The 15,186-nt window shown below is 32.8% G+C and overlaps 1 protein-coding gene across 1 annotated transcript in view; it reads right to left on the bottom strand.

Annotated features, from left to right (window-relative positions):
• The window catches only part of LOC111457570, a 71,661-nt gene that overhangs the window by 29,195 nt on the left and 27,280 nt on the right, over positions 1-15,186 (bottom strand). The window contains exons 18-35 of the mRNA XM_023099852.1: positions 14,017-14,137; positions 13,708-13,920; positions 13,341-13,574; positions 13,138-13,247; positions 12,903-12,999; positions 11,213-11,311; positions 10,976-11,116; positions 10,705-10,773; positions 8,244-8,684; positions 7,840-8,160; positions 6,839-6,970; positions 6,626-6,739; positions 6,311-6,495; positions 4,186-4,294; positions 3,964-4,107; positions 3,293-3,568; positions 2,449-3,123; positions 125-343 (exon numbers count right to left, since the gene is read on the bottom strand). Of these exons, the coding sequence (XP_022955620.1) occupies positions 125-343; positions 2,449-3,123; positions 3,293-3,568; positions 3,964-4,107; positions 4,186-4,294; positions 6,311-6,495; positions 6,626-6,739; positions 6,839-6,970; positions 7,840-8,160; positions 8,244-8,684; positions 10,705-10,773; positions 10,976-11,116; positions 11,213-11,311; positions 12,903-12,999; positions 13,138-13,247; positions 13,341-13,574; positions 13,708-13,920; positions 14,017-14,137 (3,700 nt within the window). The remainder of the gene's footprint in view (positions 1-124; positions 344-2,448; positions 3,124-3,292; positions 3,569-3,963; positions 4,108-4,185; positions 4,295-6,310; positions 6,496-6,625; positions 6,740-6,838; positions 6,971-7,839; positions 8,161-8,243; positions 8,685-10,704; positions 10,774-10,975; positions 11,117-11,212; positions 11,312-12,902; positions 13,000-13,137; positions 13,248-13,340; positions 13,575-13,707; positions 13,921-14,016; positions 14,138-15,186) is intronic.

The following is a 15,186-nucleotide window of genomic DNA, read 5'->3' as shown; positions in this document are numbered from 1 at the left end:
CCCCAAAAAAAAAAAGACGAAAAATAAAGAGTTCAACTCCTCCCATTTATGTAAAATCTCCATTGTAGATGAATGACATCGCATCAAATCAAAACATTAAAATGAACTCTAAACATTAACACACCTGAGTTTCAAAAGTGAAACTACGAAGTGTACTTTGATCACTTTCCAAAGATGATGACATATTTGAAACGTCTGAGTTTTCATGCATGGAGGCAATATTCTCATTCTCTTCATCAGATGAAAGAGTATCCAGAAAGATAATATCTACATCATCCTCTTCGGACACAGAGTAGCTGCTATCATTGCCCAGGTACGTGTACTTTCTCAAGAGAGAACCATTCTAGTAATGAAAAACTTATTAGTGGAGAGGAAGAATAAGAACTACAAAAAAAGATGTTATACATAATAAAAACATAAACAATTGCACAATTAAAGCGAAAATTAGAAGTTAATTTTTTCTCTTTTCTTTTTAAACAAGAAACAACAGAAGAATTAGAAGATAACTAACAAGTAAATAACAGTCGAGAACTGCAATTAATGAATTAGGCATAACCCCTACGTTTGTTCATTTATAATACCATTCAATAACATTATCACGCTGGTTAACAAACATGTTTGGGGGTTTTACTTCTTATTCGAGTTTGTGGGATGTTTGGATGAGCTAGTAATAGGACTCCTTTGTAAATTTTCTAGTATCTTTCCATACTAACAACTAAAAGAAATAAAAGGTAGCACTTTAGCAGATGATTGAAGACAAAGCTTCAGAACAGCCTTTCTTCTTGTTTTGTTTTATTTTATTTTTTCTATTTCTAATAAAGAACTTTCCCTTATTATTATTTTATAGGATTGTATGTGTTGAAAGGAAACCACATGAAAAAACATAAAAGTTCAAAATTTTTATATAAAATTTCTAGCATTCATTGTTTCAAATTTTTAACTAGAAATGGGTTTTCTAAAATAACTCAGTCCAAAACTCATCAGCTTCTGATTGGGCCTTCCTTGCCTCCAAAAGCTCAATTATTGTGGACTAGCGCAGTGAATGCTTTAATTTCAGAAATTTGGTTGGAGAGCAATCAATGTATCTTCGGGAATGTTTATAAATCATGGTTTGATTAATTCAAGTTGGCAGATTCAAAAAGCTTCTAAATGGTGTTATCTTTCTAATCTTTTTTCAGCTTACTCCTTTGAATATATTTGCTTTCCCATGTCAGATTTGTACTTGTGAGCATTAGTCCTCTTTTCAATATTCCAACGAAAAAGTTATCTCTTCTTTTAACATAAAATATGTAAGTTCAAGGTTACCAATGTAAATATTTATATTTTATAATTCTTTTTTCATTTTTTACAAGGAAAAAGTAAAGTATGCTGGAAATTTTCTTAATAATTACAACCACAACCAATATTCAAATATTCTTAACAACTTCATGTAGATATTTCTTATGCCATCCAATGAATATAGACAAAAGGAGTACGCAAATTTCTTTTGGGAAGGTAGTGAATCCGGAAAACTTAAGCACGTGGTCAAGATCGAATGTAGCTTCTAAATCACTTACGGAAGGTGGCTTCGACATTGGAGCCCTAAAATTGAGAAGTCAGGCTCATTTCACAAAAGGGGTTAGAATTTTCACCGTGAATCTTCTGCTCTCTAGTAGCAGGTGGTGACAACTATTTATGGCCTTGAGCCTCTAGGAGGCATACAATTTGTAAGAAAAATGGTTGTTTGACTAGACTTTCGGTTAGCATGACTGATATTTGAAGCTGTGGAAGATCTAATCAATTTCACCTTTGTATGACAAATAAATCTCTTGTTCGCACAACACATGGGCAGGGGAAGTTCCTCTAAGACTTATCCACATCCTTATCAGATGGTTTTACAACCTATTAGTTTTCTTTTCAATTATTAGGATGCCTCTTGTTGGTCTTAGAAAATTGGGATTAGAAGAAAATTGGAGGTGGATGCATTTGAAGATTTTAGGCTTTTGTTCAATAGGTTGGCTCGGTTCAATTGATGAACAGTGATGATGCTAAATGATGGAGAATTCATCCATTGGGTAGTTTCTCAGTTAGTTCAATGACCAAGCATTTGTCAGTTTCTTCTCCAATTCAAAGAGACGTATTTTTGGCTCATAGGATGTGAAGTGTCAATGTGCTTAATTGGATTTTGTTCTATTCTGGTTAAAACATAGGAGACTGTTCAAAGGTAGCGTTTTTCATCAGTTTACCAGCCTTCTGTGTGTTTATTATGTGTTGGGGAGGCTGAAAGGCAATGTCTATTTTTTTTCTTTCCCTTTACCTAACTTTGCTTTCTTTCACTCCCTTTGAAGATATTGTTTCACTTAAACATTTGTTGTATCTTCTCACTATATCAATAAACAAAAAAAAAAAGTTGAAATCTTTGTTAAAATAAGAAATAAAAAGTTGTAGATAATTGGGATGTATTAGTACCTCAATTTTCACGTTAATAAAACGAAGACTTTTAGCACAGCCAATAACAACAATTGGTTGAGTTCTCCCTGAATGCGGTCCAATAGCATCTGTTTCTTCCATTAGACGAATAACATTTCCACAACCATCATATGTATAATCATCAACACCTAAAGTATCTGCTATCAGCTGTCTACTTGGGGACAGCAGAATCACTTCCTCACTTTGTCTGTGGATTGAACCAGTCAGTACTATGCTGTCGCTTCTACAAATGGGATCATTCTTGGAGTCCATTGATTCTTCTCTTCCAGTTATAGCTCTCAACGCAGGAACAAAAAATTCTACCACAGCAAGGAGAAAATCTGGTACTACAAGGACTCGAGGTTGTTGAACCCGTAGAACAAATGATTGAGATTCCTTTCGCCAACGATAGTCCAGCACAAACATTGTAGCAACAGGGACATCCAAATTGAGGTTACCTTCAGAATATGCCTTCCCAAAGCTGCTGTCTTTCTTCAGGAATGGAAAATTCTCCGAAGAAGCTTGTTTTGAAGTGTCAGTTGATGAACCAAGCATAAGCCGCATTTCAGGTTTTGTAACAGGGCGAATGTCAAGAATAGAAAACTTGGGGATGGTTAAATAGAGGTCTGTTTCTAAGAATGATGTCATACGATATGACACCCAAAGACCTTCTAGCTGCAAAAATCAAAGAGAGAAAAGTAAAGGAAATACTGGGTCAGACATGACAACATAGTTAATGAAAATGCATTATATAACATAAAGACCTTTATCATACAATATACATGCATATAGACATTCATTACTAGAAAAGTAATCTTCCATACTACTCAACGAATATACTTACTGCTATAAGAGCTAACGGTGACTCTTCCTGAGTGCCACAACACAACTCTAACAGGGCTTTATTGACAGCTACTGTCACTATTGTAACAGAGCGAGACAGTAAGATTTGACTGTTTGTGTTGACCATGTCAACCAGCAGACGCATCGTATCCGTTGACTCTGATTTTTTCCCTCGGAAGTCTGGAGGAAGTATTGGTGGTTCATACAAGTTCATATATAAACAGTCAACGATAACTTTGTATTCTTTGTCAGACATCATGCCGTGCAACAACCCCACCTACCAAAAAAGTAACCATGAGAATCAATTTAATTATATACTGATGGTCTACCATCCCCCAAGATCAACATGCAATAAATCATTATGAAAGAGACATCATACTTAAGGGTATGTTAAAAAGAATATATATACCCAAACTTATAAAACTTAAATTTTGAAAATATTAAGTACAATAGTAACATAACGTGGTAACCAAGGATCTTGTTTCTTCTAGCCTTTCCTCCCCGATTAATATTAATAGTTAACTTTTTGAGCTAATTTTCAAGTTCACAGGTGGATGTATTAAAAATATATTTAAAAAATAGCATTATATAAATCAATAAGTAACCACAATTTAAGTGCAAAAAACAGATTAGACCATGACATATTAAAAAGCTTTAATAAAAATATATTACCACAACTTCAAGTGAAAATGTTGGAACTTTCCTGAAAACATCCCTTAGGCTTCGTCGGACATAAACATCTAGTCCTTGGCCTTCCTGAATCATTGGTTTGCCTAAACGACCATTAATCCCTATCGACATGTTGACCCCCAGAATCTGCAATTGCACATAAAGGAAAAATGATTTCCACATATATCTAGGGGAACTTCAAGAAATCCATAAAAAAAACTCTACCTCAGCATGCAGAACGTCAATATGAACAGCAGAAGCATCTGTTTCTGGACATCCATGCCAGCTAAATTCATTTGTTACTTGAAGGTGGCCCATGTCAAGTTGAATGAAACTGCAAGAAAAACAGAGCATAGGTTATTTAAGGTTTCTTTAGACCATTAGCATTTTCCTTTTCCAAGTGAGGTTACGTTCAAAAGTTGGGTCATCACTTCGCAGTGACAGTAAAAAACAAGAAAAAGGATCTCCCGCAGTATATTTCAATGAAGTTCAAGAAATTGATTGGTTATTAATTCTTTATAATTTTACATTCGTTACTCGAACGAAACAATGTCATAGCATTTTCCTCCCAGACATCTTTTGAACTGCATGGCGTCTAACAGACCTAGATTCTTAATTTTTCGTAAACTGTGAGTTCTGTCACCAAATTTTATCGTCTTAGTTTGAGTCTTTGAATCAATAAAATGTCAGCAATCACCATAAATCAGTTTATTATCATGTTTGGTTCCTCTTCCAATTGAGTCCAAATCAGACCCAGTATTTTGAAATTCTTTTTAATTTTAGGAATTTTCATGGTGAAAGTCCAATATGAGGACCTTATATCTAGACACTAATTGAAGCCAAGAGAAGTAAGAAGCCAATTTAAGAGCTGCTACGTTTTATTCTCTATTTAAACATCTCCAACAATATGCATGTGTATATAAAAGAAAAGAAAAGAAAGAAAGAATCAAAAAAAGCTGTGAACGTTTGAATCTAATACATTTTTTGATTACTCCTCAATTATCAACCAAATAGGAGAGCCTTTGGTTGCTTTTACTTATATAATTAGAAATTGAAAGTGCTTGTTTCTTGTATATATGTATATATAGACATAGATATAGTATCTACAATTTTTTGTTAGATTTCCTTTAAAGGATTATTTCGTTGGGTTGTCTAGGAATAAAATGTCCAGGAATCAAAGATAATTGTACTATATTGTATGGAAATGCAATCAAAATTTCATATAAATAACTAATATTTTTGTTTGATTCCCACAATTAATTCTAACAATTTTATTATATTAGTCAATCAATGTTCATTAATCGTTATTAGGTAGATTATTTTTATTAAATTTTTATTTGTTTTTATTTACTAATAAATATATTATGAATAATATGCCTCAATTTTAGGTTTCTGAGTTTATTTAGCAATCAATCTTAATAATTATCATAAAATACATGAATTTAATAAACTTATTTAAACTTTAGTTGTATACAATTAGTTAAATAATAATTTTTTTATTAGGTCACACTATTAAAATAATTTTAAGCAATTAGATTTTAATTTAATTTACGTTCATAATAAACTTATCATAAATAATATACTTTAAATTTTAGAATATAATTGATCAGTACAATAATCAAATTGAACAATCATGATAAACGTTAAATTTCAAAAATCAAGTATAGTCACTATCAAAAGTAGCCACTAAACATATACGAAGTATTCATACTATGTTAGCATTAATAAATCATTTTCGTTAAAGTTTAAAAAAAAGGACAAAAAATGAAGAAAATTAGGAACAAGAATATGGAAAGAAGAAAGAAGAAAAAAAGGAACAAAGAAAGAAAAAAAATAAAATACAAAAGAACAGACAAGAAGAATGTTAAAACAAGGAAGGGGGAAAAAGAGAAATTGTCCCCAAAAAAAAAAAAACAAAAAAAAAAAAGAAAGAAAGAAAGAACGAAGAAGAGTTAAAAAAGAAGAAAAAAAAATGAAAAATGACCGAATAAAAAAAATACTGGGTTTACAAACCCTACCATCATAATTAAAAATGATCCCTCGAAAAAGATTTTTCCCCAGCAAAAGAAATCAAATCCTCCAACCAAACAACCCCTCACATATCTTTTGTAATATTGATTATGTTTTATGGAGTATTTCTTTCCTTATTGGTTGATGGTCGTTCTTCTATATATGAAGTTTCAGATGTGCAAGAAGAAATACAGTGATATTACTCTTCTTCCCTAAATTCAAGTTATTTTTGTTTTTATAATAATTTACCATGCAACTAATCATATACATGCTTTTATGTCAGTTATAAGTCAAATTTCAAAAAATACTCAAGGATAATAAGAGAGGAAAGATTACGAACTCTTTGCTATTTGAATTCTTGGGAACAATAATAATGGGTGTATCCAGTGATAGGTCCAGCTTCACGGCGGCAGCACCATCAATCTCATATTTTTGGATCAACCACTCGAAATCCCCAACTTTATCAACAAGTTTAACTGCTTCTTCAGTATGTGGAGTAGCTAGTCCCATGAAGTAAACTGTAATCTACAGAAGTGGAAAATTACATACAGCATTATAAATAATTGTAATAAAAGTTCAGATATGTACTACTCGATTAATGTTATTGATTTATAACAAATTTATAAACGAAAACTAAGAGAATTTTTCCCTTTACCTCCGAAACAAATCTATAAAGGAAAACTATGCGGACAGCAGAAAGCCGACCATATAGACAGTAATCATATCCTTCGTAGTCATCATCGTCAACACTATAGGAAAGAAATTTGAACTAAAGAGAAAAAGAAAAGAAAAAATCATTTATAGTCAATAGTCTTAATACAACAATTAACATATCAAGATCATTTATATGTAAGAAGGCACACGTTACATTGATAAGTGATTCAACACCAGGATTTCGTATATCACAAAGCCAACCCCAGCAATGGTCTTCTCCTAAAGACATATCACAAAGTCTGAAATTCCCTAGAGTTCCTTCAATAGAAAGAGAGCTTGGATGGACCTAAAAAGAAAAATGCCCGTTAGAAAGTGGATAAAAGTGAGAATGAGGTGTGAATTCTCAAAGTAAATCACATTTTATGATCATATATTAGAAACGACAGCCATCCATTACATAATGATAACACAAAAATTGCTAATTAGGCTTACAAACAGGAAAACAAAAAAATGAACAAGGAAAAAATACACACTAGTATTTGAGGTTGAGTTAGCTTTCACTTAATCCTGAATTTACAACACACATTATTATCTTCAAAGCTCTATAATTGGAAGAATTGATTTCCATTATCAACTTAGAATTAGATATTTTAAATTAAATTTCTTAACTTTTAACTCTAAATTTATTCATATGGAAAAATTATAAACCAAACCCAAAAATTTTTGTTCAACAGAAGTTCAAAATAAGTTAAATAATAGCAAAAAATTATAAGCTGAAACACACAAATATATATATATATATATATATATATATATATATATATATATATGTATGTATGTATGTATGTATGTATATGTATGTATGTATGTATGTATGTATATAAGCTGAAACACACACACACACACACATATTATTATTGTTATTATTTTTTGTACTTCACTAATTTTAAGTAACCTACCACGCATTATAAAATCAACAAATCATAGCAATGTCAAGCCGAAGTGTATTATAAAATTAAGTTTAAGAAACAAGCTGAGTCAGCCTTTCATTACTATAAATGGTAAGAAACTCAATCCAAGTGAAACACCAAGGATAAAAAAGCAATGTTCCCGTAGAAAAAACAACTAGGGAAAGATAGCTAGGGACCACTAAAAACCAATTTATGTGCATAGGGTAAAGCAATAACTGTCCTTGATGATAAAGATGGTACCCACCTTAAGCTCAAACAAAAAGCTCTCCTGCACGAGCATTGCAAACTGAGATCCATCCTCCATGTTAAGATAGATGGCAACACTGGCAACATTCATGTTCAAGTAGAATACAACACGACTTTTGCCATGTCCTAGCAATCCCTTAACGAGGCCTTTTTCTTCCACCTTTTCTTTATCCATAACAGGCTTATCTTCTGAAGTTCCGGGCAAGTCTGGGCTAACTTCTACATAATTTGTGGAGCTTATATCGAAACCAAAACCAATTAACGCAACAAGAGTAGGTCTGTTGCAATAGAATTCCATTTTTGACATGCAAATACTCATCTGAAATGTTTCATTCATGAAAAATTAGCATCGTGAACATGATTTTGAACAAATAATAAACATCGCCAATATCATATTAGTACCTGTGTGTCTATACCATCATAATCAGGTGAATCTGAACCCCTAGTCAAGAAGGTTACAACCACAAAGTCAGAACTTTCACTGTCCTCTGCCTCATAAAATATGTCACTGGATATGCTTTTCCTTTTTTCTATATCATTGTCAGTAAATATGGTTTCAGTAGACTCATGTCCAGGGGAATCGTAGTTACTAACATCAGACAGAGATAAAAAATCAGGCAACGCATCCGTAAAACTATCATCCTCATCAATAATTGCAGTAGTCATTTGCATCCCATTAGGATCAAATGTTCCAGGAGAAGAAGATAACTTCTCATTTGATAGCACAGAACGAGCTAAATACTGTGAACTTGTTGATAAATGGCCTTGAAGTTGATCCTTAATATGCAGAGAATGCAGCTTCGTTTTGACTGAAAGAATATCATCACCAAGAATTATGTGGACCTGTCAATCAGGAAGTAAGTATCTAACAGTGGTGTACAAGTATCTAGGTAAAGTATCAAACCTGACAAGTTAACTGAAGAAGGAAAACATACCACAATGTGGTCAGCACGACTTCAAAAAGACTTATGAATTGAAAAGAAGCATATAGACAATAAATAAATAAAAATTTCTAGGACACAGTAAAAATCACCCACAAGTAGAAACTATTATCAAAAACAGGAGAATGAAACAGGAATTTCCAACAAGCCCTCGCAAACATTACTATTCGTGGGATCTTAAATCAAAATCTTTTTGTTAATGCCAAGGGTAGAAAATTCTCAATCAGAGAGAGAAATACTACATAATGATCCTACGACAAGTTCTTGAGTTTAAATTTTATACAGGATGAAAATTCAATCAAAGGAACCAAGACCAGATAGCTAATCCTTCATAGATCCAATCTGAGACTCCAATAAATGAAATTGGAAATCCTAGTAATTGTTTTTTCCATTCCTACTTTTTTCAACCATTCAAAATACATTGATAATTGTGAATGATCTTGAAGTTCCCATTGCCATTAGAAAAGGTATTTGAAATTGTACCAAATATCCAATTGCAAATTTTATGTCACATCAAAAAATTTCAAATAGCCATAAAGCTTTCCCATCTAACATATATGACTTGTTTGTTCTATAGAACATACAAGAGGCCTTAGAGGATCCAAATTGAAAACTAGTCGTTACAAAGGAGATGAATGCTCTAAAACAAAATGTATTGGAGTTTCCTGAAAATAAGAAACCAATGGATTGTAATACTCAGAGATACAAGGTCAGACTAGTAGCTAAACTCACTGACATATAGAATTGATTATTAGGAATCATTTGCCCATGTTCCTAAAATTAACTCTATTAGAGTTCTTTTATCTCTTGCAATTAATTTAGATAGATCGCTTTACCAACTTGTGAAAATTCTTTTTTCAATGACATCTTGAGGAAGAGGTTTTTATAAGCTTACCACTAGGTTTTGAGAAGTAACTTGGATGAATGAAAATTTGCAAATTAAATAAATCTTTTTGTCATCATAAACAACTTTCGAGAGCTTCGTTTGAACGCTTTAGAAAAGTTGTGGTTAGCTATGAACTTTTCAGAGTCAATCAGCTCATACTTTATTTTATAAACACTTCAAGTATAATAAAATCTTAATTTTGATCCTCTACGTGGATAGTCTTATTCTAACTAGTGATGATGAAGCAAGTTTGGCCAATCTCAAGAAAAATCTTGGACGTGAGTTTCAAATAAAGGATTTAAGAACGTTAAAATATTTTCAAAGGATAAAATTAGCAGGATTGAAGAAGGTATCATCGTTAATTAAATCAAGTATGTCATTGACTTACTTGAAGAAACAGGTTTATTTGGATGCAAAAATAGGATTACATAGTTGCAGAGTTGCAAAAACATCTATTGAACCTAATCTAAAGTTACAAGTAGCAAAAGCATAACAAATAAAGGACAAGGAACGATACCCGAGACTTGTTAGAAGATTAATATCATAAAGAATGGAGGTTATTTGATGCAAATTAACATCAAAAGAGAGAATATCAACCAAAATCTCCATTAACACTTCAATCTATGTTAAACCTCAATCAAAGAAGATTTGAGCCCAACCAATCCAACCAAACTAACGGACTAACTTTAACAAATTCAAACAAAATTACCAAATAACTTCAAACTATATTATTTATGCCCTACATCAATCGACTAGCATACAAAACTAATCAAGAATTGTAATTGCGGAGAAGAAGAAAAACAGCAAACTTCACAAACATTGCAGTCCATAAATGAACCGAATAGTATACTAATCATCCAGCAAATCATGTGAAGAAATAGTTAATAATATAATCATAGGATTCTCCTGGTCAATTTCTAATTCTACAATCAGCTCCAGTCCTAAGTCTTTAGAAGACGTGAATCCTTTAGTACACTAACATTTTAGTTAGCATAAAAATAAAAGTTAAAGAAGCTCTATATTAATGAAGATAAACCTTTCCACCCGAAGCAAGAAGCTCAAGAATCAGGATCTCATCAAATTTATTATCAACTTCGTCTCCAGTCTGCAAAATAATGGTCACAAACATTAGATTGCTCAACCAACTGGAAGAAAGCAAATACTAAAATCAAGTCTAGTCTCTGAAAAGAAACCATAAAAATAATTATTGACCTCCAATGGCACCAAAGAGAAGATAGTATTGCAAACACATGATACCACTGACAGTCACTATTGAACAGAAGAGGAAGTAGAAAACTCATTTGTACCTTCCCATATATCAATAGTTTGGCTTCCACCAATGCACCGTTTATAACAAGGTTAGCTGCCTTCATATTAGGTGTGTGACGCTCCATTAGCGGAGATTCATCATTATCTATTTCTCCAAGTATATCCATCGATGGAGGAGCCTGTTTATAACAATAATAAATAGCTACTAAGTAACAGGAAGAAGAATACTGTAAATGGATAAAAAGCAGAACATATTAGAATTAGAGAGTAAATACAGAAGCTTGATATGTCGCTTGTAAAAGTCTTTTTGACCAAGAGCTCTTCTCCACTTCATTCTGAAATTCTATCACCCAGGTATTTGAAGATTCCAGAGCCTAGAGAATTATAAATCATTAGAAAATATGAAAGGAGAAAAATGTAGCTGCTAATATATGTTATTTGATTAAGTTAGTAAATAGTGTATTTCTTCTCCTTCAAGCTGTAACCGGAGCTTTTTTAAAACCCAAGGTGTACTAAATCACAATAGCCCTTTGGGGTTTAAGCACGAGGCACAAACCAAATGTGAGTTTTTCTGTGCAGTTCAGACAATATATAAAACTTACATAAATATATATAGACGTACATGTTCATAATAATAAACATACAAGGAAAAAAAAAAAAACAACAACAACAAGAGGTACAACAAAGAAGCATATGGAGAAGAAACAAAGAAGAAAAAAGAACTGAAGAAGGAATGAGAAGAGTGGGGCATTCACTTGCTAAAGGGTACTGAAACAGAAAACACTACATGCAAGGGTCTTTTCGTCCTTTAGGTACTGCCAGAAAAGGTTCTTATACAAATGGATGAATATATCCTCAATTTCTTTTCGGCCAGTAGGCTATTGCCTCCTTTGAGAATTTCATGTATAGGGTTCTTCCTCTTTCTAGGGGCTATGACTCACGTGACAATGTTAGACCTCCAATCACAAAGGTGTATTCAAAGAAGGGGGTAGTAATTTTATTTAACTACAATAGCTCCATCAAAGCTTTCAATTCCCAATCCTTGTAGCCATAAAGATTCCTCATCAGAAGATCCTATTTGGATTCATGGCACCATCCAATCAACGAAAGACCCTACCACTCCTCCTCTCTCTTGGTGGGATGACTTTGATGAAGAATTTGAAGTTAGCATAAGCAGTGTGGAATCTCTGTGCAGCCTATAGATGATTACTTGGATGATATTTTTTTTTAAAAAAAGGACAACTTTCCATTCATAAAATGAAAAGAGATACTAGGGGATACGAACTCCAGTGAGGTGTGAAAAAAAATATTAAAAAAAAAAAAAAAACTGAAGGAAAGAAATGATATGGTGATTGAAGACTCCCATTTGGACGTTTTTTGAGTTTCTATTTCAAGAAAATGATAAGGCGGATATTTCTCCTCCATAATTAGTGCCTAAAAATTTTGTATCTCTTATTGACATTTGTTCCTTGATTGTTTTGTTATACACTTTGGGGCTTCCGTTCTCGAAGAACCTTAGGTGCTTTGGTTTTGCCTTTTTCAACCTAGTGTGGTCTCCGTTTCTTTCTTTGGTTTAGAAGCTTCATTTTATTAGATCTTCATCCTTCGTATAATTCAGTTGGTTTGTTAAATATTTTTTAGAAGGATTTTTGGCCAGCTTTTACTAGTATTGGTTCAAGTTGTCCGCTATTGTGTTTGCTTTACATGGTTTCTCTAGAGCTTTTGTTTGATGGTTCCTTTTTTTGTTTTTTTTACTGTTCTCATTTGATTGTAATTGTTGTAAGGTCTTGTATTTCATTATATCTTTCGAACATTTTTTTCAAAAAAAAGTAATTTTAAAAATACCAAAAAAACAAAAAAAAAACAAAANAAAAAAAAAAAAAAAAAAAAAAAAAAAAAAAAAAAAAAAAAAAAAAAAAAAAAAAAAAAAAAAAGCCAATAACACCTCAAACCAATTAAACATACCTTCTGAATGTCCATGCCTCTAGAACTCAGCGCAATACAAAACAACGATCCACCCACACTACTTGATGGAACTTCATGAACTTGCTTACCAGCCACACTGTAATAACACAAATGTAATATAAAATAATAATAAGAAAATAACACTCAAAAAGTTTAATTAGAACCTAGTTAACATTCAAAAATGAAAACCAAAGAGCCAACAAAACAAATAAACAGGTGGAACCCAAAGAAAAACCTCAAATGGCGTTGGTAAATCTGGGACTTCCCCGACTCTAAAACGTAAATATACAAGCCTGAGAGAACAAGATAACATGGCTTCCACTGAGCCACAGAATTTCCTATACCCTGAAACAAATATTATTTAACAATTATGGATGGCTATGACATAAAAAGGTGCAAGATAATCTTTTTTTTTTTTTTTCTCAATTCAAGCCATACCCTCCACACTAGGATTCTTGCATCAGCAGTGAGATCCACGGGACCCCACGGAGCAAGCACAGGTTGTAAATTACCACTTGTATTTGAGTGTTGACTATAAGTCTCCATTTTACTATAGATAGTGTTTAATAGCTCCATGATTTTGCAGTATCTTGATGGTGAGAAGTGAATGCCAAGGTTCGGCACTTGAATAGAGATTCGTGTAGATGGGTGACTTGGGTGAGGTACCTTTATCTTGAACCAAAAAAACAAAAAGGAATTACAAGATCACAGATAAAAACCTATATATTCTTTAAAACAAAAAGGAAGTCAGTGTGAAGTGTCAAAATCGATACAAGAAAATGGGAGCATCCTCATAAACAGTTACCTGATCTACAACTACTGCCATTCCAAACTGATCAAAAAGAGGATAAACGTTGTGAGACTCCTCCTTTCCTAAAGGGGAAACAATGGGTTGATTACTATAATCTGAGCATTTCTCACATTCAGGATCACAATCCCTGAACAATGCAGCAATATCTCTTCCAGCTATAAAAAATCGAGAATATAAGCTATGTCTTCGTTCATCAGACTGGGAACCCTGTGATGAAATAACATAAACAAAGGAAGAAACTAGAAAGAAAGAAGAAGAAAAAAAAAAAGCAACAAAGCAGTACGTCACAGTAAACAAATATACCATGGTTCGCAGCATAAAGTGACCAAAATCCAAAAGAAAATGACTATCATATTTGGAAGAGACGCCTGATCTGATAGGAACTCTAACTTTTGGGGCATCAAGATCAATGTCAAGAGCAAATCTGGAACACAAAATTAGAACATATATTAAAAGAGCAAGAATAAGAAATCAAAAAATTGAATTATGTTCAACAAGCCCATGGAAACAAGGGAATACTGAAAAAGGAAATCTTCAAGATTTCACAGATGATGGGAATGCTAGAGGTAATCAAAACCTTCAACAGGGAGATCACATCCTGACATCCAAATGCCGGGTGATTAAAGACCGGAATTCCACCAACTTTTGGTGACATGGCAGAACAAAAGCACAACTTCATTAAAGAGCTCCAACAAATTGATGAATGGGAAGAAAATGGCTCCCTTGACTCACTATCTTTACAAAGAAGGATAGTTATCCAATCAAAAAGCCCTTTTTTTTTTTTTTTTTGCCTCAAAGGAAAATCTTTTTTGACACAGCATTGCAAGTCAAAGTGATTGGTTGAAAGTGACGAAAACTCAGAATTGTGGCATCAGAAGAAAAAAAAAAGTCATTGAAATTCTTTCTACAACAGGGGACAGTCTCATATATGTCAAGAGCACTGAATCTGAATTTGTGGCCTTCTATGATAACTTGTTCACAAAAAAGAAGGGAAATCACTTTTTCCCCAACAATGATGATTCAAGCTCAATTTCTGTTGAACAAATGGATTTTCTTGAAGTCCCATTTACTGAGGAAGAAATTCTAAGAGCAGCTAATGATTTGAAAACCAATAAATCCCTGGAGCCAGATCCATACATGGCTGAGTTCTTTAAAAATCTGTGGAAAACTTTCAAAGAAGACATTAAGGGGGTGTTCAATGAAATTTTCAAGAGCGTCATCGTCAATGCTAGCCTAAATGAAACATATCTTTGTTTTATTCCTATGAAGATTGATGCTAAAAAGCAGTGGGAAATTACAGAATAATTAGTCTCATTATTTGCCTCTACAAAACCATCGCTAGGGTTCTTTCTGAAAGTTTGAAGAAAGTTTTGCCTTACACAATTTCTTAATTAGTTGTTGTGGTGGCAGGTCGACAAAACCTTGATGTCTCTTTATTTGCAAGTTTTTTTTTTTTTTTTTTTTTTTTTTTTT

This window comes from Cucurbita moschata, unplaced genomic scaffold (genome assembly GCF_002738365.1).
Source record: "Cucurbita moschata cultivar Rifu unplaced genomic scaffold, Cmos_1.0 Cmo_Scf00020, whole genome shotgun sequence".
In the NCBI taxonomy this organism is placed as follows: domain Eukaryota; kingdom Viridiplantae; phylum Streptophyta; class Magnoliopsida; order Cucurbitales; family Cucurbitaceae; genus Cucurbita; species Cucurbita moschata.
Note: the sequence above shows the minus strand (reverse complement) of the source record. Positions and strands in the feature narration are given on the sequence as shown.